Source organism: Leopardus geoffroyi, chromosome A1, assembly GCF_018350155.1.
Source record: "Leopardus geoffroyi isolate Oge1 chromosome A1, O.geoffroyi_Oge1_pat1.0, whole genome shotgun sequence".
NCBI lineage: Eukaryota > Metazoa > Chordata > Mammalia > Carnivora > Felidae > Leopardus > Leopardus geoffroyi.
The window spans coordinates 238,919,009-238,939,019 of NC_059326.1; the positions used below are offsets into that span (position 1 = coordinate 238,919,009).

Genomic DNA, 20,011 nt, shown 5'->3' on the forward strand with positions numbered 1-20,011 from the left:
TGTTCTCCTCGCGGTGACAGAAGAGGTCGCGTCCCACCTGACGCACCATCGGCCCAGCGCCACAGGGGGAGTGCGGCCCCTGACCCTGGGAGAGGCGGGCAGGGGGCGGTGTCTGCAGAACCATCGGCCAGACTCTCCCGGTGAGTCTGTGACAGGGTGGAATGGAAAGCAGCCCCTGGGGCCACAGAGGGAAGGAGGGCGGGTGATGTCGGCGGAGTTAGCCCGAGCTGGCCGCCTTGGACCGAGCATGTGCACCGGCCAGAGCCCTTCAGCACACGGTTCCGGGCACCCCGGAAGGAGCCCGTTTGTGGAGGCCCGCCCAGAGCACACGGGAGCCTTCCTGTGCCTCTCGGGGAGGGTGGGTGGGCGCCGTTGTGGGAGCCAGGACTGGGCCCAGGAAGGCCAGGTGCCCTATGGGGGTGGCAGGGTGAGAGCCACAGGAGCGCGGGGACCCGGGCACACCTTCTCCGCCCACGCGGGTGGGGGTCACCCTTGATGCCCGTGGCGGGGCCTGGGGAGGGCCCGGCTGGCAAGGCCTTCTCCGAGACTGGCCAACGCGGACATCGGCCCCTGAGGCTTGAGTCCCCGCTAGTCCCTGCCTGCCCCAGGTATCAACGGGTCATACGTTTGCTACAGAACCCAAGAAACGGATGGAGGGAAAAAATATGGATATCCCAGGATGTCATAGCCCAGCTGGCTCATTTCGATGTCTTAAAGAGTATGTTTTCTCATTCATTTCATTTTTTTATCTCAGCCTTTTTTTGGAGCACTGTTAGGATTACAGAAAAATTCTGGAGAATACAAGAGCCCCCCCATATACCCCGCCTCCCCTGACGCCCAGCTTCCCTGGTTTTGAACATCCTGTGTCGATGTGCTACACTTATTACAACTGAGGAGCCAATACGGGTATGTTACTAACTTGGATCTGTCACATGTAACGTTCACTCCTTTGTGAGCCTGGCCCAGGGTCCGAGGGTCCGTGGGAAGAGAGCAGCTCCTGGCTCCTGGGCTCAGAGGAGCCGCGAAGGTAGGGGTGGGGGGCGGCCAGGGGGGGCGTGGAACCAAAACCCAGGCAGCATTTATTTATTTTTTATTTTATTTTATTTTATTTTTTTAATTTTTTTTTTAATGTTTATTTATTTTTGAGACAGAGACAGACAGAGTATGAACAGGGGAGGGTCAGAGAGAGAAGGAGGCACAGAATCTGAAACAGGCTCCAGGCTCTGAGCTGTCAGCACAGAGCCCGACGCGGGGCTCGAACTCACGGACGGTGAGATCATGACCTGAGCCGAAGTCGGCCACTTAACCGACTGAGCCACCCAGGTGCCCCCAGGGCAGCATTTAAAAAGCGAAGGAACAGAGGGAAATCGGATCCCACAGCCTCCGAGCCCCCTGGGGGAGCCCGAGAACACCCCAGAGTGGCCGCCAAGTCCCTTCCCTCCCGCCCCCCTGCAGGAATGAGGGGGGCTCCCTGCTCTCACAAGAGGACGGTGCCTTTCACACAAAGGTGGTGCCCCGCTTTCCCCGGAGCCTGGATCCCAAGTGGGATCTTGTCGCCCTCCATCATCGAGCCCGGGAGGCTCGACCTCCAACTGGCTGTTTGAGAATAACGGTTCACGGGTTGGGGGCAGGGTTTGCGCCACGAATCTTGGAGCCTGAAAAATAAAAGTCAGTTATTCTTCCAGCAAAAATGGGTTTATTTGGAAACCCGTGCTCACGTGGTCAGTTAATCTTCGACAAAGCGGGAGAGAGCATACAATGAGGAAAAGACATTCTCTGCAAGAAAGGTGCTGGGAAAACTGGACAGCGACGCGCAGAAGAATGAGCCTGGACGACTTCCACACGCCACGCACGAAAAATAAACTCAAAACAGATTAAACACCTAAATGTGAGCCTGGAAACCGTGAAAATCCTAGAGGAGAAAACAGGAAGTAATCCCTCTGACCTCGGCAGCACAACTTTTTACACGTGACACGTCTCCAGAGGACGCGGGAAACAAAAGCAAACGTGAACTACTGGGACCTCATCAAGATAAAAAGCTTCTGCACAGCAAAGGAAACAATCAACAAAACCAAAAGGCAGCCTACGGAATGGGAGAAGACATTTGCAGATGCCGTATCTGATAAAGGGTTGGTATCCAAAATCTATAAAGAAGTTATCAAACTCAACACCCCCGGAACCAAATAATCCAGTTAGAATATGGGCAGAAACATGGCCTGGGTGGCTCAGTTGGTTAAGCATCCGACTTCTGCTCAGGTCATGACCTCGAAGTTGGTGGGTTTGAGCCCTGCGTCGGGCTCTGTGCTGACGGCTCGGGGCCTGGAGCTGCTTCGGATTCTGTGTCTCCCTCTCTCTCTGCCCCTCCCCTGCTCACTCTGTCTCTCTGTGTCTCAAAAATAAATAAATGTTAAAAAAAAAAAAAGGAAGAAATGGGCAGAAGACATGAACAGACATTTCCCCACAGAAGATATCCAGATGGCTAACAGACATGAAAAGATGCTCAACATCCCTCGTCATCAGGGAAACACAAATGAGATACCACCTCACCCCTGTCAGAATGGCTAAAACTAATAACACAGGAAAAACAGATGTTGGCGACGATGTGGAGAAAGGGGAGCCCTCCTGCACTGCTGGTGGGAATGCAAACTGGTGCAGCCACTCTGGAGAACAGTGTGGAGGTTCCTCAAAAAGTTAAAAATAGAACTACCCCATGGCCCAGCAATTGCACTACTAGGAATTTATGCAAAGGACATAAAAATGCTGATTCAAAGGGGTACATGGACCCCAATGTTTATGGCAGCACCATCGACAGTAGCCAAAGTATGGAAAGAGCCCCAGTGTCCATCGACGGATGAATGGACCAAGAAGATGTGCTTTATACATACAACGGAGGATTACTCGGCAATCAAAAAGAATGAAATCTTGCCATTTGCAACGACGTGGACGGAGCTGGAGGGTATTATGCTGAGCGAGATAAGTCGGAGAAAGACAAATATCATATGATTTCACTCATATGTGGAATTTAAGAAACAAATAAATAACAAAGGGAAAAGAGACAAGCAAAAAACACTCTTAACTGCAGAGAAGGCTGGTCACCAGGGGGGAGGTGGGGGTGGAAAATAGGTGTCGGGATTAGGGACTGTCCTTGAGGCGAGCGCAGGGTGCCGTACGGAAGTGACCGATGACTACTGTGCACCCGGAAGGAGTAACACTGTAGGTTAATGGGACTCGAATGTTTGAGGAAGGGTTTATCCAGGAACAGCAGGGAATTACGGCTCAGGACTTGCCAGCTGGAGCGAGACGGGACGCGAGTCCGACCGACAAGGGGGAGCACCTTTATTTTGTGGCGGGGGGTGGGAGGAGCTGTTTCCTGGAGAAAAGCGGAGCTCAGGGTGTCCTCGGATTCCCGTCAGCCGCTTTCCTGGAGGAGACGTTGTGGACGCCTTCCTCCGGCCGGGCCAGCGACCGTGCTGATGCTGGGACCTGGCTGGCTGCCCGCCTCGCCTCCCGGTCTCCAGGCTCCGCTTCGGTTCATTTTCACCAGCGGAATATTTACAGGGGAGACTCTCTGATGGCTGAGGTTCTGTTCAGAATGATGCAGGCTGGGGGTGGACGGGAAGGGGTAGCGCCTGAGCTGCGGGGGGACGGGCGTCAGACCAGGCTGTCCACTTGGCTCACGCTCAGGTCCCTGCGATAAAGGTGCGGAGGAAGGCCTGGAGCGGCTCCTTCTCACTGTGGTGGCTTGTGGCACGTGGCCCAGACCCCTCGCTGCACAGGCCCGGCCTGCCCAGCGTGGACCACCAGCCACGGCCCGGGACTGCACGGCTCAGCCCGGTCGGGGACACGGCTGCTGGGCCTGGGCCCGACCAGCCTTCGTGGCTGGGCCCCTGGGCCCCACGTGTGGCCCCGTCTGTGCTCATGGCTGAGCGTGGGGCCCAGGGTTGGGCTGGGGGAACGGGCAGGCAGGGCCTCATACCAGCCCTGGCTCTCGGGGGCCCTGGGGCAGCGAAGTTACTTATATAGGTCGGGTGCTGTGTGTGACTTCTGAGTTGTGTTCTTCTGAGTGGGGCTAACTGCCCTTCTCCTGTCTCCTCCCTCTGCTGCTGGAATACAAATGTGATGGCTGGACCAGGAGCAGCTATCATGGGCCATGAGGCAAATGAGTAGAAATCACACACAGCTGATCACTGGCCTTCTTTAAGTCGCTGCTCAGAGATCATCTGGATGCCCCATTTACAATATCACCTTTCTAGACCCTTTGTTTCTCCATCACAGCTCTGATCTCTGCCTCCCTTTCAGAACGTGTGCTTCAAAGTGGCAGGGATATTTGTTGAGCAAATAAATGTACATAACATGTTGAATAGGGGCACCTGGGTGGCTCAGCAGGCTAAGCATCCGACTTTGGCTCAGGTCACCATCTCATTGGTCCCTGAGTCTGAGCCGGGTGACCGGCTGCCTGTCTTCAGTGCAGACCCTGCTTGGGATCCTCTGTCTCCTTCTCTCTTGGCCCCTCCCCAACACGTGCGCGAGCTCTCTCAGAAATAAACATTTTAAAAGAGACATTGAAAATTGTAAAGTGCTTTCCTGAAACATGAAGTGGTAGCAGTATTAACACAAAATTAACCTGTGGCGGGTTGGCGCATTGCAGGCGCCCAGACACACGCGGGCTAGTTCTCCCCATGTTTCCTGTCCACTGTTCCCAGGCCTCACCTCCGCCTCCTCCTCCTCCTCAGCTCAGCTCCATCCTGGTAGGAGTCCGCCGCTGAGGCCAGCTGCCCCACCGACACCGACCTCCCGGGCCAAGCGCTGAACACCCCAAGGGTCAGAGTCGGGGTGGATGGGGGCAGAGGATGGGGGCATGCCAGGCCAGGGGGTCCCTCCCCAAGACCCTCAGTCCAGGATGCCTCCACCCTCGCCCACTCCAGGAAACTCTGGCCCTGGCCTCATTGTGAGTGGTCCCCGATGGCCCCTCTGCTTCTGGGTGTGGTCACCGTCCCAGACCAGAAGGAGACCTCCTGTGTTTCCCAGGCCCTGGCGCTGACCCCTGCGGCCTGGTTTGGGCGAGGGGTGTCTCCAGGACCTTGCAGACAGACCCCCAAGGCTCTGCTGTTCTGAAGGGACATATTGGCATGGAGATCAAGACTTCCGTGTCTCACGAAGCCAATGTGCCCCTTTCCCCGGTGACCGCGCCTGAAGCCCACGCTCCTAGCTGTCCCTGCGGCCACCCCTCTCCGCTGCCCGCCGGGTCCCTACTCCCGCGCCCTGGCCGCCTCCCGGGTCCCCGAGGGGGGGGCTCTACCCCTAGGGACCGCCCCGCCCCCACCGCTGCCCCGACCCCGGCCCCCCGCGTGCACCCAGGCCCCGCCCCCCACCGCCCCGCCCTCCCCTCGCGGACCCGGGCCCCGCCCCCCCACCGCCCCCGCCCTCCCCGCGCGGACCCGGGCCCCGCCCCCCCACCGCCCCCGCCCTCCCCGCGCGGACCCGGGCCCCGCCCCCCCACCGCCCCCGCCCTCCCCGCGCGGACCCGGGCCCCGCCCCCCCACCGCCCCCGCCCTCCCCGCGCGGACCCGGGCCCCGCCCCCCCACCGCCCCCGCCCTCCCCGCGCGGACCCGGGCCCCGCCCCCCACGGCCCCGCCCCCGCCCGCCCCGCGCGGACCCGGGCACCGCCCTCCCACCGCCCCGCCCCCGCCCTCCCCGCGCGGACCCGGGCCCCGCCCGCGGGCGCACTGGCGGGGCTCGAGTCCCTCAGCTTTGGCTGCGCCCGGGGACCAGGAGGCTGGTGCTGGCGCTCGGGCCACCATGTCCCAACGATTCATGGTGACCCCCGCGGCGAGCAGGGCGGGGGACGCGGGGCCCAGGCCCGAGGGCGGCGGCAACCATCTCCCCAGCCCCGGCCGGGCCGCGGACCTCGACCCCGCAGCCGCCCCCGAGTCGCCGAGGGTTGACGCGCTTCCCATCCTGCGCTACTGCCGCGAGCCGAGCCGCTACGGTAGGTGCCGGCCCGCGGGGACGCCCACCGAGGGCGCCCGGCCACCTCGTCTGTGCGCCGGCCGGGGCTGCGGGAGCGCTGACGGAGCGCCGGCCTTGGGGACAGCCGCGGTGGCGGCGGCGTCAGCGCTGGGGTCGAGCTGGTGTGGCGCGTGCCCCGCGCGCTCCTCTGGGGACCGTGGCTGTGGCCCCGATGCCGCCTTTCTGCCCTGTCGTGCGCCCTGGAGGGCGATGTGCGTCCCTGGGGCCATTGTCGGGGCGGGGGGTGGGGGCGGGGATTGACGGGTGATAGCTCCTGGCATCCTCTGACCTGGTTGCCTCCGGAGCGCGGAGCGTCCAGGGAAGTCACGTTGGAGTGTGGAGGCCGAGTTGGGGCGCCTGGAGACCGCCGGGGAAATGCTGGGCCCCTCCTCGGGGTGAAGACGGCCCAGGGTCAGGGAGGCCTGGGTCAGAGCTGTGTTTCTAGAACCCCACGGCCCTCTGGTCAGTCCCTAGGCTTGTGTCCTCTTCCCCGTGGGCCCCGCACTCCCTCGCCTTTAATCATCCAGCCTGTACCAGCGACTTTCCTTGGGTTTTGAGGGCGGTGCTGTGCCGGCGTCGGGAAGTGCTAGCGAGTCCCCGGGTGGTCCCGGCTCCGCCGTAGGTGTGTTGGGGTGTACGGACAGGGCCCCTCCTGGCAGCCCACAGCCCTGGGTGGGGGAGGGGGCAGAGGGGGAGGACAGGCCTTGCCCTCCAGCCTCAGGCCGCTCCTGGGGGCACCCAGCCCTGCTGGACTGCGTGGCCTCCACCTCCGGGCTGATGTCTCAACCACCTGTGGCTTCTCAGGTGCCGGGTCTGAGGTTTCCTGCAGGTCAACGGGGGTCCGTGGGCTTCTGGGCAGAAGGGCCTCAGTCCGGCCCCCAGCGGGGAGGATATTACAGGAGAGCCTGGCCTGCGCTCACGGTGAGGACCAGCTCCAAACAGAGAGCGGAGATTCTAGATTCTTTCCCAGCAAGGCCTTTGTTGACTCGGGACCTTTAACGTTAGGATGCGACCTGAGCGGGCGGCCCTCGGGAGTGGCGGGCACTCCGTGTGCACACAGGTTGCCGATGCCCTCTCTCGAGACCGAGACCCCCGGGACCCTGGCGGTAGGACACGTGGTGGGCGCTGGGGTGTGTCTCCATCAGGGGTCGCCATGACACTTGTCACTCTGGTGGCCGCATTTCTCAGGTGCCGCTCCCTCCCCGTCAGCCTCTTAGCCCGGGGAGCCATTGTTTGGGCTCCTGCTGTGGGCCAGGCAGGGCCCTCCCCCACGGTTTCCCTGCTGACCCGGAGCCCTCGGGAGCCCGGTCTTGTTTTCTCTGTGGGCACTGACTCTGCTGTTCCTGTCCATCGGTTAGTAGGGGTCAGAGCTGCCAACTGTTTCTGGGGCTGCACTGTCCCTCTGCTCTGAGGGAAAAGGGAAATGGCCGTGACAGTTGAGGTCAGTAGAGACCGGGGGACCTGGGACAGCACGAGTGAGGAAAGAGCCCCCCACCCCCACCCCCCCAGCAGTGGCAGGCAGCCTGCGGTGTGGCCTCTGAGAGAGCCCGTTCTCCACTCCCCGCCCCGGGGGACCCTGAGGCCCCGCCACGGGTTTCCCCACAGGAACTGGGGCCTTGGAGGCCGTGTGGCCGGAACGTAGACTCTCAGTGGGCACCGTCCTGCGTGGAGCTGTCCTGCCCAGCAGGGCCCAGGTCCCGCCACCCCGGGCAGGGACGTGGCCCCGGGTCAAACTGACCGTCCGGGTCCTCCCAGTACCTCCCTGCCCCTTCTGGCCCCCTCTGCCCCTTGCCCTGGGTGGCCAGTATGCTGGCCGGTGCCCCTGGGGAGAGGGTCTGGTGCCAGACTTGCTCAGGTCAGCTTGTCCCTCTGCCCTTCCTCGGGCGACTGATCCTGTTACCCTCACGCTGACGCGGGAGAGGGCATTTCCCCAGGGTCCTTGACGTGGCAGATGGCAGGCAGGGGGCTGTTTGGGGCCAGGGACACCCGCCTGACCTTAGAATTCGCCCACACACACCTCCCCCCTTCCTGTGGGTCAGACCTCCCCCCTCCCCCCACCTGGGGGCCGAGCCACCCCCTCCACCCCCTCCGCCCACCTCAGCCCTCAGGTGCGGCAAAGGTTCTGAGCTCTGGTCCCCCGGCAGACCGACGCTGGGTCCACAATCGCGCTCCAGCGGTGTGCGGCGGCGGCACCATTGGGATCAAAGGATGGTGTGCTGTGCCCTCCCCGGGGGGACAAAGACCGACGATCTGACGCTGCCCATGACAAGTGCACTGAGCATAAAAAGCAACTCGGGTTTTCTGGTGCGCCTTTGCGGGCGGGCGCTGGTCCCGAGTCGCCCTCCCACTTCTCCTTGTGACCCAGGGGAACTTTCTGACCCTTGGAGGGTGGCAGCCTCCAGGCTCAGAGGCTCCCCAACTGCGTCAGTAGCCGTCGTGCCCCCTGGAGCCGGAGCAGGAACCCGCCAGGCTGAGCCTCCGACTTTGCCCTTAGACTGGCTCCCCTCCAGTGAGTTTGCCCTGGTGCACTTGTGCAGAACGGGCATGTCGGCGGGGTGTCCCTTCTCTCCGCCACGGGACAGGACAAAATCCCAGTCTTGGCGCCCCGTCCCTGTGCCCTGGGCTCAGCCAGCCTTTCCCCGGTACACCCCGGCTTGCCGAGTCTCCTTAGCCTTCGCGGGCGGCAGGGCTTTGTGTTGGGGCGGGAGCTGGGGTGAGAGGCTTGCCGGCCCGCCCTTCCCAGCCCGGCCGTGCCGCTGTTCCAGGCACACCAGGCGGGAGAGTGTAACTGGGCAGTGACAGGGCCGCGGTACCAGAAGGTGAGGTGGCTGAATTAGGGCTGTGCCCCTGTTCCCAGGAAAGCTGTGGTGCCAGCTCCTGGCGCAGTTCCTTTCTGGGATCGCACAGCGGCCCCACATCCAGAATGGAGACCCCGAGGCCATGGGACACCGCCCACAGCTGGAAGGGCAGGGAGACAGGGAGAGAGTGTTGGCCAGCAAAGTTGGCCTCGGGGAGGCACAGCCACTGGCCTGCCCCTCCAACCTAGGGCCACACTCCTCGGAGCTCAGCCTGGCTCCCCAGGGGCCAGACTCCAGTCAGCCACCTCCCTGTCTCCGGTCTGGACCGGTTTGCAGGTCTGGGGGCGTCAGACAAAGGCCTGACGCTGAGAGTCTCTGGAGAGGTCATCCCACCCCACCACTCACCTCTGTGGGCTGCCCTGAGCCAGTGCTCCTGGGGGGGGGGGGCGGGGGCAGCCCAGGGCTTCCCCGAGTCAGGCGGACCCTCGCCCTAGTGTTTGCCCTCGTGCGGCTGCTGGTTTGCACGCCGGAGCCGGCAGAGGCCCGTTCTCCACCCCCCCCCCCCCCCCCCCCCCGCGGCAAAGCTGACCTCTCTGTTTCTCTGAAGCTGATGTTGGGTGTTAGAGTCCTGCAGAGCCTCGGAAGGACAGCTGCAGGGTGTCGTGTGCATTTGTGCATCTGCGTATGTGTGTTGTGTGAGTGTGTCTGTGTCCGCGTATGTGTGTTTTGGCTCTTTCTTGCTCAGGAGGAGGTGAGGGTTTGACTGCCCAGCCTTGCAAGGGCTCCGGGCGGAGCCGCGGGACGAGGCCGGGAGTGTGCTCGGGCACGCTGCTGGCCCAGCCTCTGCCAGGTGCTGGTCCCAGACACCGCTGTCCCCAGGGAACAGGCTCCCCAGGCCACCCTCTGGGCTGGGCCCTCTGCCCGGTCCGTGGACCCCAGGAGAGCACACCTCCACCGCCCCCCCCAACCCCAGAAGGCGCGTCTACACTTGGTGCAACTTCACAACTGGGTCATGGGTTTCTGCTCCAGGGACGTTTCAGGGGAAAGTCCCATTTCCCTGGCTGAACTTGGTGCTTTCTCGTCGGGAAGGAGGCCCGGCGATGCCCTCAGCTGCCAGGGAAGGCAGGCTGAGCCGGAGCCCAGGGCGCGGGCTGCCTAGCTCTGGTGTCAGAGAACCCGCCACCCGCTGGGCACACTCTGTTTTCTCTTTACTTAAATATTTCATGGCGCGCGGCCGTTGCGTAGACCTGGGAGCCGCCTCCAGCTCTCAGGGAGCAGCGCTGCCCAGAGCACGCTCGCTTTGTCACTGGCCAGAGAATTCTCACCTTGGTGGTTTCTCAGGGCACGTCGTCACTTCCCTCCTTTGCTACCTATGCCCAGTTTGGCTTCTCCGTGGGGTGGTGTCGTGGATTTGGAGACACCAATTCTCTTTAAACATCAAAAATTACGTGATGGGGAGCCTGGGAGGGGCTCAGTCGCTTAGGCGTCTGGCTCTGGGTTTCAGCTTTCGTCATGATCTTATGGTTTGTGAAGTCGAGCCCCATGTCGAGCCCCGTGTCGGGCTCTGTGCAGACAGCACGGAGCCTGCTTGGGACTCTCTCTCTGCCCCTCCCCTGCTCACTCTCTCTGTCTCTCAAAATAAATAAACTTTTTTTAAAAAAATTACATGATAGGGGCTCCTGGGTGGCGCAGTCGGTTGAGCGTCCGACTTCAGCCAGGTCACGATCTCGCGGTCCGTGAGTTCGAGCCCTGCGTCGGGCTCTGGGCTGATGGCTCAGAGCCTGGAGCCTGTTTCCGATTCTGTGTCTCCCTCTCTCTCTGCCCCTCCCCCGTTCATGCTCTGTCTCTCTCTGTCCCAAAAATAAATAAAAACGTTGAAAAAAAAATTACATGATAAAGTCTGTATTCAGTTAGCCACTATGCACACTGAAGTCTGTATTCAGTTAACCCGCTAGGGGGCTGTGCAGGCAGGCCCAGGACCGCCCTGTGCACAGGGCCTTCCCCGGGCGCCCAGCTGCTCTGCCCTCGCCTCCCCTCCCACCCAGTCCTGTCCCCGTGAGCAGGGGCTCCGCCGTGCAAACGTGGGCTCGGGCTGGGGGTTCCACACGTGTGTCCAGGGATGTTGGCTAATACAAATATGTAGGGGGGGTGGCAAAAGACAAGAGGCAGCTACAAGCACCAGGTTAAAACATGCAAACATGCGTCAAAGGACACTATCCAAAGCACCCATGGAATGGGAGGCAATGTTTGCATTGATGAGGGATTAATGAGGGATTAATATCCAGAATATATGAAGAACTGATGAGGGATTAACATCCAGAATATATGAAGAACTCTCACAACCAACAACAGCAAAGAGCAGTTTAAACGATGAGGAGAAGCCTTGAACGGACTTTATAAGAATGTCCAGTAAGCACATGGAAAGAACGCCCAACATCACCGACGGTTAAGGACATCAAAATCAAAGTCACAAAAAGGTGCCGCCTCGCGCCCATTTGAATGGCTATGATACAGAAGAGACAGAAGCAGGCGTTGGCGAGGCCGTGAGACATCAGGACGCTGGGCGCCGCCGGTGGGGACCGAGGCCGTGCACCTGCTGTACAGCGTGGCGATTCCTCAAAACACTAAACCCAGAGTGACCGTGTGGTGCAGGGACCCCACTCCTGGCCACGCACCCGGAGCGTCTGAAGGCAGAGACTTGGACAGGTTCGTACGCCCAGATTCACGGCAGACAAAAATGTGGAAACAACCCAGATGTCTTGTCGAGGGAACAATGGGTGAGGAAGACACGGCCCCTCCACGCACAGGACTATTTGCAGCCTTGAGAAGGAGGGACATCCTGGCACCTGCTACCACAGGGATGGACGTGGGGGACGGTGCCCTGGGAGCTGAGACACATGACTGTCCACATGGGAGGTCCCGGGAGGAGTCCCCGGAGGGCCGGACGGCGGGGGGCGCCAGGCCCCAGGAGGGGCTGGAGAGAGAGTGTTTCATGGGGACAGAGTTCAGGAGGAGGGGCCGCCGTGGAGATGGCTGCCCAGCAGCTGAACCGTAAAGACCTTGGCTGCAAGTTTTAAGCTTCATGTTATATATATTTTACCGCAGCAAAAAAAAAAAAAGCACCTATGAGAAAAGCAAACGGGAGAGGAGGGTGAGAGGAAACCAAATTCATCCCCTCCCCCACCCGCCCCTTGCAGAGACAGGGGCTCCGGATTTCCGAGGAGAGGGGGAGGAGGCCTGAGAGGCAGCTTTGATTAAATCAATTCTCGCCAGCCAGCTCTCCCAGGGGTGAGCCCATTCTCATCTAAATTACTCTCTGCAAGGTGTGACCTCAGGACTTTGGCAGGAGATATTTTTGTGCAGGGACCTTCCTGTTTCAAGCAGCACCCAGGAGAGTTTGGCTTGCTGCCCTGTGGGGAGGAGCTGTGGGCCCGGGACGACCCCCCCGCCCCCAACTCCCATACTGCCCTGCCCCCAGCCCGCTCCTCCAGGGACCAAGAAGGAGCCCTGGGCCCCGACCACCCAGTGGGGAAGCCCCCCACCCCCACCCCGGACACATGGGGGACAGCACTCTTGGCCACGAGGCCCACAGCCCCTCGCCCTGCTATCCTGAATGCCCCGAAGCAGGAGTTCTCTAGTTCTCCTCTGAAGGAAGGGCGGGTGCAGGGCACCCGGTGGTCTGCCTTTGGCTCAGCTTGGGTGGCCTGTCCTTAGAAATGGGGACAGCGGCTGCTGCCTGCACTTTCCCCTTCCAGATGCAGCACTTACTGGTTTTTGCCTCAGAGCTGGCCTTGCTGGGGATCAGGGACCCAGCTTCCTGCCGCTGGAGGAACCTGAGACCCCCCCACACACACACAGGAGGCAGGCAGCCCCCCCAGATGGCCCCCTGGGTTGTCGTGCTGTGTCTCAGCCACAGGCAGGGCATGCGGGTGTGTGTGCATACTTGTGTGCGGTGCGCGTGTGTGCAGGTGTGCATGCATGCAGGCGTGTGTGCCCGAGTGTACGCGGGCATGTGTGCAGGGGTGTGTGCACGTGTGTGTGGGTGTGTGTGCACGTGTGAGGTCTCTCCTGCCTGCAGGGCGGGCGGCAGAGCTTTGCCTCCTGGTGGAGACTCCCGCATGATGCCATCAGGAGCCGGGCAGACGTGGCCCCCAGTCCTCGCTGGGCACAGGGAGCCCGAGCCCTCCTTCCTGCAGCAGCCCCAGGCCTGGTGCCACCCCCAGTGGGCCGAGTGGGCGCTTCAGGGCATCAAGTGCTCTGAAAAGTTCCCTAAAAACGGTGGTGGAGCCATGATGCTCACTATAGGCACCTGGGGAAATGTGGAAACTTCCGTAGTTGGGGCCCACAGAGAAGTGGAACCAACAGGATGTGTGTATAGAGAGAAAGACGGGGATTTATTTTGACGAATTGGATTGTTCATGCAGCTGTGCCTTGGTGAGTCTGAAATCTTCAGGGTGGACAGCAGGCAGGAGACCCAAGGACGGGCTGTCGTGCCCACAGGCCGTCTGCTGGCAGGAGACCTTCCTGCCTGGGGAGGTCAGCTTTGGTTCTATGTAGGCCTTTGACTGATTAGACGAGGCCCACCCACGTCTGGAGGCAGGGGGACCGCTTTACTCAAAGCTCCCCACTTTCAGTGTTAATCTCATCCAAAAAGCATCTTCACAGAAACACCCAGAATAATGTGTGACCTAATAATCTGGGCACTGTGGCCCAGGCAAGTTGAGACATCGAATGAACCATCACAGTAATGGAAAGAAAAAGGCCTCAGAAATAGTCGCCATGAAAAAGCCTCTTCCAGGCCGCCTCTGTGTGTCTCTGTGCACACGCGTGTGCACGCACACGGGGATGAACCATGGTGCACATGCTCTTTCAAACTTTATCTCTTAACGGAAATGCTTCTTTGGAGCAAAAGTGCCTTCATTCTCTGGTCCTGAGTGTTGAAGGAAGCCCTTATAAAGCCCCCCGGACACAAAGCTTGAACAACGAGGCTTCCAGCCTCGGCGAGTCCGCAGCAAAAGGCTCCACGTTTATTTACCAGTCCTGTTAGGCGCTCTGGGTCCGTGCTCCCAGCCGTGCCCCAGAGCTGGTGGCTCGCTCCTCTGTCACGCTTGTGGCCGACGCTGGTGTCACGGGGTCGGTTTCGAGTGGTTGGACACGTGCTTCGCCAGCTTCAGAGGCTCTGCTGGGATTCGGGGACTCAGAGAGGAGACAGCGTGGCTGTGTGGCTGCGTGGCTGTGTGGCCGCTCCGGAGAGGAGGGAAGGGCTGCGGGGTGGGGGGGGGGGTGGTGGTTGGAGGCGAGGGCCTGTTTTTCCCGTTCACGCAGATGGTCGCTTCAGAAGAGCACAGCAGCCACCCGGCCACCCGCTGTGTCCCGTCCGTCCTGTTTTCCGCCCCCCTCCCCCGACCCGCATACACACTGGACGGCAAGCTGCTGTGCTTGAGGGACCTCCCTGGACGTCGTTCTGTGGGTGCTCGCGGGCAGTCTGTCTGCCCCTCGCCCCGTGGTTGGGCTGCACCCTCTTCTCTCTGTGGTTGGATTCGGGGGACGGTGCAGGTGGGACGGCCTGGCTGGAGACTATTTAGAGTCCGGATTGGAGTGGGGGACGCGGGGGTTTCACTCGGTGGGGCCAGGTGGCTGGGGGTGCCCCGGAGCATGACCAGGCGCCTCCCTCAGGTCGCTCCACTTCCCTCGACTCCCCTCGGTGGGACCGCGGGTCCTTTCAGACACGTTCTGTGAGGACGGTGTGCATGGAGCCTGGCCGCACTGCCTGAGCTCAGGGAGCAGGTTCAGGGCGCTGTAGGCGGAAAAGCGGGACTGGGTGTCGGGGAGGACCCCAGAGAAAAGCGACGGAGACGCAACATTTCTCCTGTTTTCGTTTGAGAAGAATGCCACAGAATGTTCTGGAGCTCCAGAGGCTCCCCTTCCTGGGCTGTGGAGGACTCTGCCTTCCAGGAGGTGCTTTCCCTGGGGCACGGCTGTCACACACGGGCTCTCTCCCGACTGCACGCCCCCGCGTCTGGCACAGGACGGGGCCTCCCTCTGCCCCTTCATGGCCTTGCCGAGCACGCGCACAGGACGCAGCACCACGCCGAGGCGGGGACGGGCCGAGTGGAGTCCCTGTTATTGTCCTCCTGCCCACCTGCTTTTGTGTGTTCTGAGCTCTGCACGCGTGGCCCAAGGAGCAGAAGCCACCGGAGGAGCTGGGGTGGGGGGTGGGGGGCGTGTGGAGGCCCCTCCCGGCCGGGGGTCCACTGCTGGGGGTTGGTATTCTGGGCAGCGAGCTCAGGGAGGGGAACAGAGGAGAGGGAGGGAGGAGGGCGGGGACAGCGGGAGGCAGACGGTGATCTCCCTCCCCCGGTTGGGGCCGCGCCTGCCCGGGGAGCTCGTGGCGGCCGCGTGAGGGGCCCGTCCTCGTCCTCGGTGGCCAGCAGGGCCCAGGGGCGGGCGGGACGGGTGAGGCCGAGTGGCGTGACTGTGGCCGTGTGGTGCGGGGAACGGCAGTCTCTCTAGGGTAACAGCGGCCGGCGGCTCCTGTGTGCCTCTGACCCAGCTCTCGGAGTCTCCTGACGGTGTCCACGGTAACGGTGCCCGAGACAAAACAGCTCGTTTCTCTCTCCCCGTGTGGTGCCCGAGAGCCATTCACTCGCCCGTCATTCTTTCCCGCCTTCGCTCCTTCCGCCCACCCTCGTGCCCCGTCCTCCGGGCCGAGCTACCCGACAGGCCGCGGGCTCCCCGGTGGCAGCCACCGGCCACAGGTGGCCGTGGACCTGTGGACTGTGGCTGGGGCCCACCTAAGAGCTGGACTTAAATTATTTAAATTTTTAACTAATTTGAACTTAAACTTAACCAACCACACGTGCTGAGTGGCCGCGGAACCGCACGGCCGGGCTGGCGCGGAGGGCCCGGCCCAGCAGGACACGGACCAGACCCACAGCTCCAGAGCGTCTGCTCCAGGATTCAGACGATGGAGCAGGGGAGCAGGGAGGCGGGGCGGCGTTAGGGCTGAACTGTGTCCCCACAAAATCCTCCAGCACGTGACCGCACTCGGAGAGGGTCCTTGAAGAGGAGGTGCAGAGCCTTCCGCACGCCGAGGATACCGGCCTCAGGGGAAAGCGCCTTGCCCACCCCGGCTCTCGGACTCTCAGCCTGTGTGCTGTCTACACCGCCAGCCTGTGCAGCCTGTGTCAGCTCAGCCTCCTTGGTGCCCCCGGTGGCTCCCCTGAGCAGTCTCCCCATTGTGGTCCCTCGTGAGGGCACTGAGCCACAGCCAGCACAGGGACCCTGCACCCTCCCCGGCCGGGGGCTCCTGGACTGCCTCACCTGGACCGAGGCACACGCCTGCCTGTCCCTGCAGCCGCCTCCCTGTGGCTCCCCTGCCCCTCCCCCGCAGGCCACCTGAGCCCTCCCCAGGGCCCCGGGCTCCTCCTTGCTGCCTCTTGTTGCTTGGAGACCCGAGTGTCCCCGTCCCCCTGGACTAGAGACAGAGTGGGGTGGCCGGCTGTGTTGCTGTGTCAGGCTTCCCTCGGGGGCTGCTGGAGGGGCTTGAGGGGAGCAGGTGACGCCACCAGGCCTGGGGCTGTTCCTGAGGGTCCTGGGGATGCAGACCAGTGGTTAGGGTCGCCCCCAAGAGACTCCAGGGACACCTCCCACTGAGCCACCGGGAGGGAAAAAGCAGCCAAGATCAGGGGCTGCCTCCTGAGGAGAACGGCCTGTATGAGCTCACACAGGCTTGTGGCTCCCACCCCCGGGTGGGGGCTGTAGGGTCCTGTGGGTCTGGCTACCCCCTCCGTGGCCGGCAGGAAGTATGAACCTGCTCGCACCCACACAGCTCTCTGCAGGGTTCCCTCCCACCCGTGGATCCAACCTGGGCCGAGTGACCGCCCTGAGCTCCCCAACCCAGTGTAGATGTGGGCTTGGAGTCCTCGCAGCTGAGAACTGTGCTTCTCGGGGGTCTTGTGCGGGTGGTTCCTGGGGGGTGCTGACCCATGCAGGGAGGAGTGAGCCCCTCGGCCGACACCCCCCTGGGCCTGTCCCATGCCTTGGTGCACTGAGACTCAAGGCTGTTCTGGGAGGCAGAGGGGCGGGCTGGTGGATTCTAGCACGTTCCAGCACGCTTAGCACCTGAGGCCGGTCTTCTCAGCTGATCACTTCTGGGACCGGTGGCCTGAGTCACACGCACCAGAACTGTGCTTTAGGGACGTGGAGAAAGCACTCTGGAAACCTCACCGCCCCCTCCCCAAGTGTTCGGAGGGCCAGCATGAGGTGCACCCTTGGACAGCGGGGCAGAAGGAGCTCACAGAACCACGTAAAATGACGCTGCCCCGGGGAAAAGCAGGCTTGCTGCTGGGGTGTGTGTGGGGGGGGTGACAGGGTTGTAGAAACGGCTGCCCAAGGGGTCAAGCAGGCCATGCTGTGGAGCCCCCTTTCCTCTGCGCCCACCCATCGGGACCACTTCTCTGAGATGAGCCACTCTCCTGGGTGGGCCAGGCCTCACTGCCTCTGCCCGCTCACGGCTGGGGGAGGGGACCTCCTGAGACCGAGGCTGCCTTCCGGCCCTGTCCACCCCCACCCCGTGCTGCCCTCGGCACCCGCTTTGTGTGTGGGCCCACGCGTCACGGTCCCGGGGGATGGTGCTGTCACCAGCCTGGCTCCCCTCCACGGGGGACTTGCCAGGCCCCCGCAAAGGCCGGGGAAAGCACTCCTTCCCTCCTCCTGCCCGGGGCCCGGCCCACGAGGGTGAGGGTGAAGCCTGGCTTGTGGGGCCGTTGGGGGTCTCAGGATGCACTTGTTGCTGGCCTGAGCCCCTCCACCCCTGGCAGCCCTTCCAAGCTCAGGATCTCAGCTGTCCCCCTTTGAATTTTTTTTTTTTTTCAACGTTTATTTATTTTTGGGACAGAGAGAGACAGAGCATGAACGGGGGAGGGGCAGAGAGAGAGGGAGACACAGAATCGGAAACAGGCTCCAGGCTCTGAGCCATCAGCCCAGAGCCCGACGCGGGGCTCGAACTCACGGACCGCGAGATCGTGACCTGGCTGAAGTCGGACGCTCAACCGACTGCGCCACCCAGGCGCCCCTCAGCTGTCCCCCTTTGAAAGGCCGGATGGTAGGCGGGGGTCCCTAGGGACAGGGCACGGTTGGTCTCCTGCCCCGAAGCTGCTCCCTGAGGACACGTGTTTTATGACCCTGGCAGAAAGCCATGCGTTTTGGGTGAGTTAGTGGCAAGCAGACAGCCACCGGGGGCCTGCCAGCCTGTCCCACTGTCCGAGATGGTCCCACTGTGTGCCGAAGGCCACAGAGAAGCTTTGGGGTCTGCCCCTCCTGGAGCCCCCTCCCTGGGAACCAGAAACTTCCAAGTTTGGACCTTATCTTGTGTTGGTTTTGAGGCTAGCAGGGGGGCTGAATGATGGCCCCAAAGGATACGTCTGCGTCCTAGTCCCTGGTGCCTGTGAATGGGCCCGGTTGGGAAAAGCATCTCTGCAACGTGATTGAATTAAGGATGTGGAGGTGAAGAGGTCATCCTGGGTTCTCTGGTGGCCTGAGTCCATAACCACTGTCCTTACAAGAGACACAGAGGAAGACACAGGCACAGGAGAGACCACGCGAGGAGGAGGCAGAGGTTGGAGGGCCAGGCCCTGAGGGAGAGGCAGGAGGGAGCCCCCCCCCCCCCGCCCCAGGGCCTCCAGAGGGAGCACAGCTCTGTGACCCCTGGCTGTGGGACGTGTGGCTCCAGAGCCCTGAGAGCAGGCTCCCGTGCGTTAGACCCCATATGCGACGGGGTTCCAGCAGCCGTGGGGTGCTCATCCTGTCAGGGGTGCCAGAGGGGTGGGCTGGGTTCGCCTGGGAGTCGTTCCTGGAGAGGGTGGGACGCAGGAGGAGGTGCACGAGCTCGGCGTGCCCCGCTCAGGTGGCATCGTTGTGGCTGGTGCCCTGTAGCTGCCGGCGGCTCCTGGCGCGGGGCTCAGCCCCGCCGACCGCATCTACAGGGGCGAGCAGCCCCCAGCCCCGCCCGGGCCGAGCGCCGCGGACCACCTGCTCGAGGGCTTCCCGGGGCCTTGTCCAGCCGCCGTCCCTGGAGGGAGAGGCTGGACCCCAGCAGGGAGGGGACAGCTGTGTCCCACAGTGAGTGGATGACGGACGGAGCAGGGCCGAGGGGTGCTGGAGGGGCCTGCGAGGCTGGGACCCGACCCGACACCTGGGAAGCTCTGGGTCAGATGCTGTGTCTGCAGCCACCGGCGTGGTGCCGCCGGCCGGCCGCCGTCCCCGCGGGAGAGCCGCGTCCGCCGCCTGCTCACACAGACCCCACGGGACGGCCCACGTGGGCTTCCTCGCGGAAGCCACGCGGGCAGCCCCGGCCGACGTGCTCCCGAGCGCGGGCCTGCGAGGCCGAGCCTGTTTGCGAATCAGCTTTTACGGAAGCGGAAGCGGAAGCGGAAGCGGGCGGCCTCCTCCGGCCCGCGCTCGCTCCGGGCCACCCGCTGTCTTATCCCGGGGTCACTGGGGCTTGGCTCCTATTCGGAAACATGCTTTCCTCGAAGCGCAGTCGTGACGGTAAGACCCAGCAGGGGTGAGGCTCCTGGTTGGGACGTCGGGGTTCCGAGCGTGCGGCAGTAAGACGGGACGCAGCCCCGAGCGCCGTGCCGCGGACTGCCCGCGTTTCCGTGCCTTCGTGCGCACGACACCGTCCAGAGCGTGTGTGCGGGCTCCCGCAGGAGGGCACACGCGCTCCGTGCCTCTTTCGCTGCGTCTGGGGACGGGGGCGCACATGTGAGCTGCCGCGTGCTTTTCCCTTCTTGCCGGGCTGACGGGGCGGGGGAGCCCGGACTCGGGGCGGAGAGCTCAGGGCGGGGCCCTGGAACGAGGCAGCCCCGCGCGCCCCCCCCCCCCCCCCCCCCCGCGCCGGCGACGCGGTCCCCGCCGCCCACGGCCCCCGGGCGTCTGGGGAGGCGTCGCACACCTGCCAGGAGCTCCCGGGCCACTTTGCAGACCGTGGCACCCCTGTGGCAGGACAGCGTGGCCGGGGATGGGCAGCGGGTGGGCTGAGGAGCCCGGACAGGGCCCGTGACAAGAGCGCGGTGACGGGGCGGGGGCTGGGTCCGGCGACCCCCTGGGGTCAGCGGGTCCGGTCCACAGGGTCAGGCGCGGGCCGTCGTCACAGGGAGAAGGAAGCTGGGGCTTTTCCCCGGGAGTGATGCTCCACCCC

At 62.9% G+C, this 20,011-nt stretch overlaps 1 protein-coding gene across 2 annotated transcripts in view; it reads left to right on the forward strand.

Annotated features, from left to right (window-relative positions):
• Positions 1-5,785: 5,785 nt before the first annotated feature.
• Positions 5,786-20,011, forward strand: part of SLC12A7 (solute carrier family 12 member 7) — a 67,969-nt gene continuing 53,743 nt past the window's right edge. For both annotated transcript variants that reach the window (XM_045443149.1, XM_045443157.1), the window contains exon 1: positions 5,786-5,990. In XM_045443149.1, the coding sequence (XP_045299105.1) occupies positions 5,801-5,990 (190 nt within the window). In that variant the 5' untranslated portion in view covers positions 5,786-5,800. The remainder of the gene's footprint in view (positions 5,991-20,011) is intronic.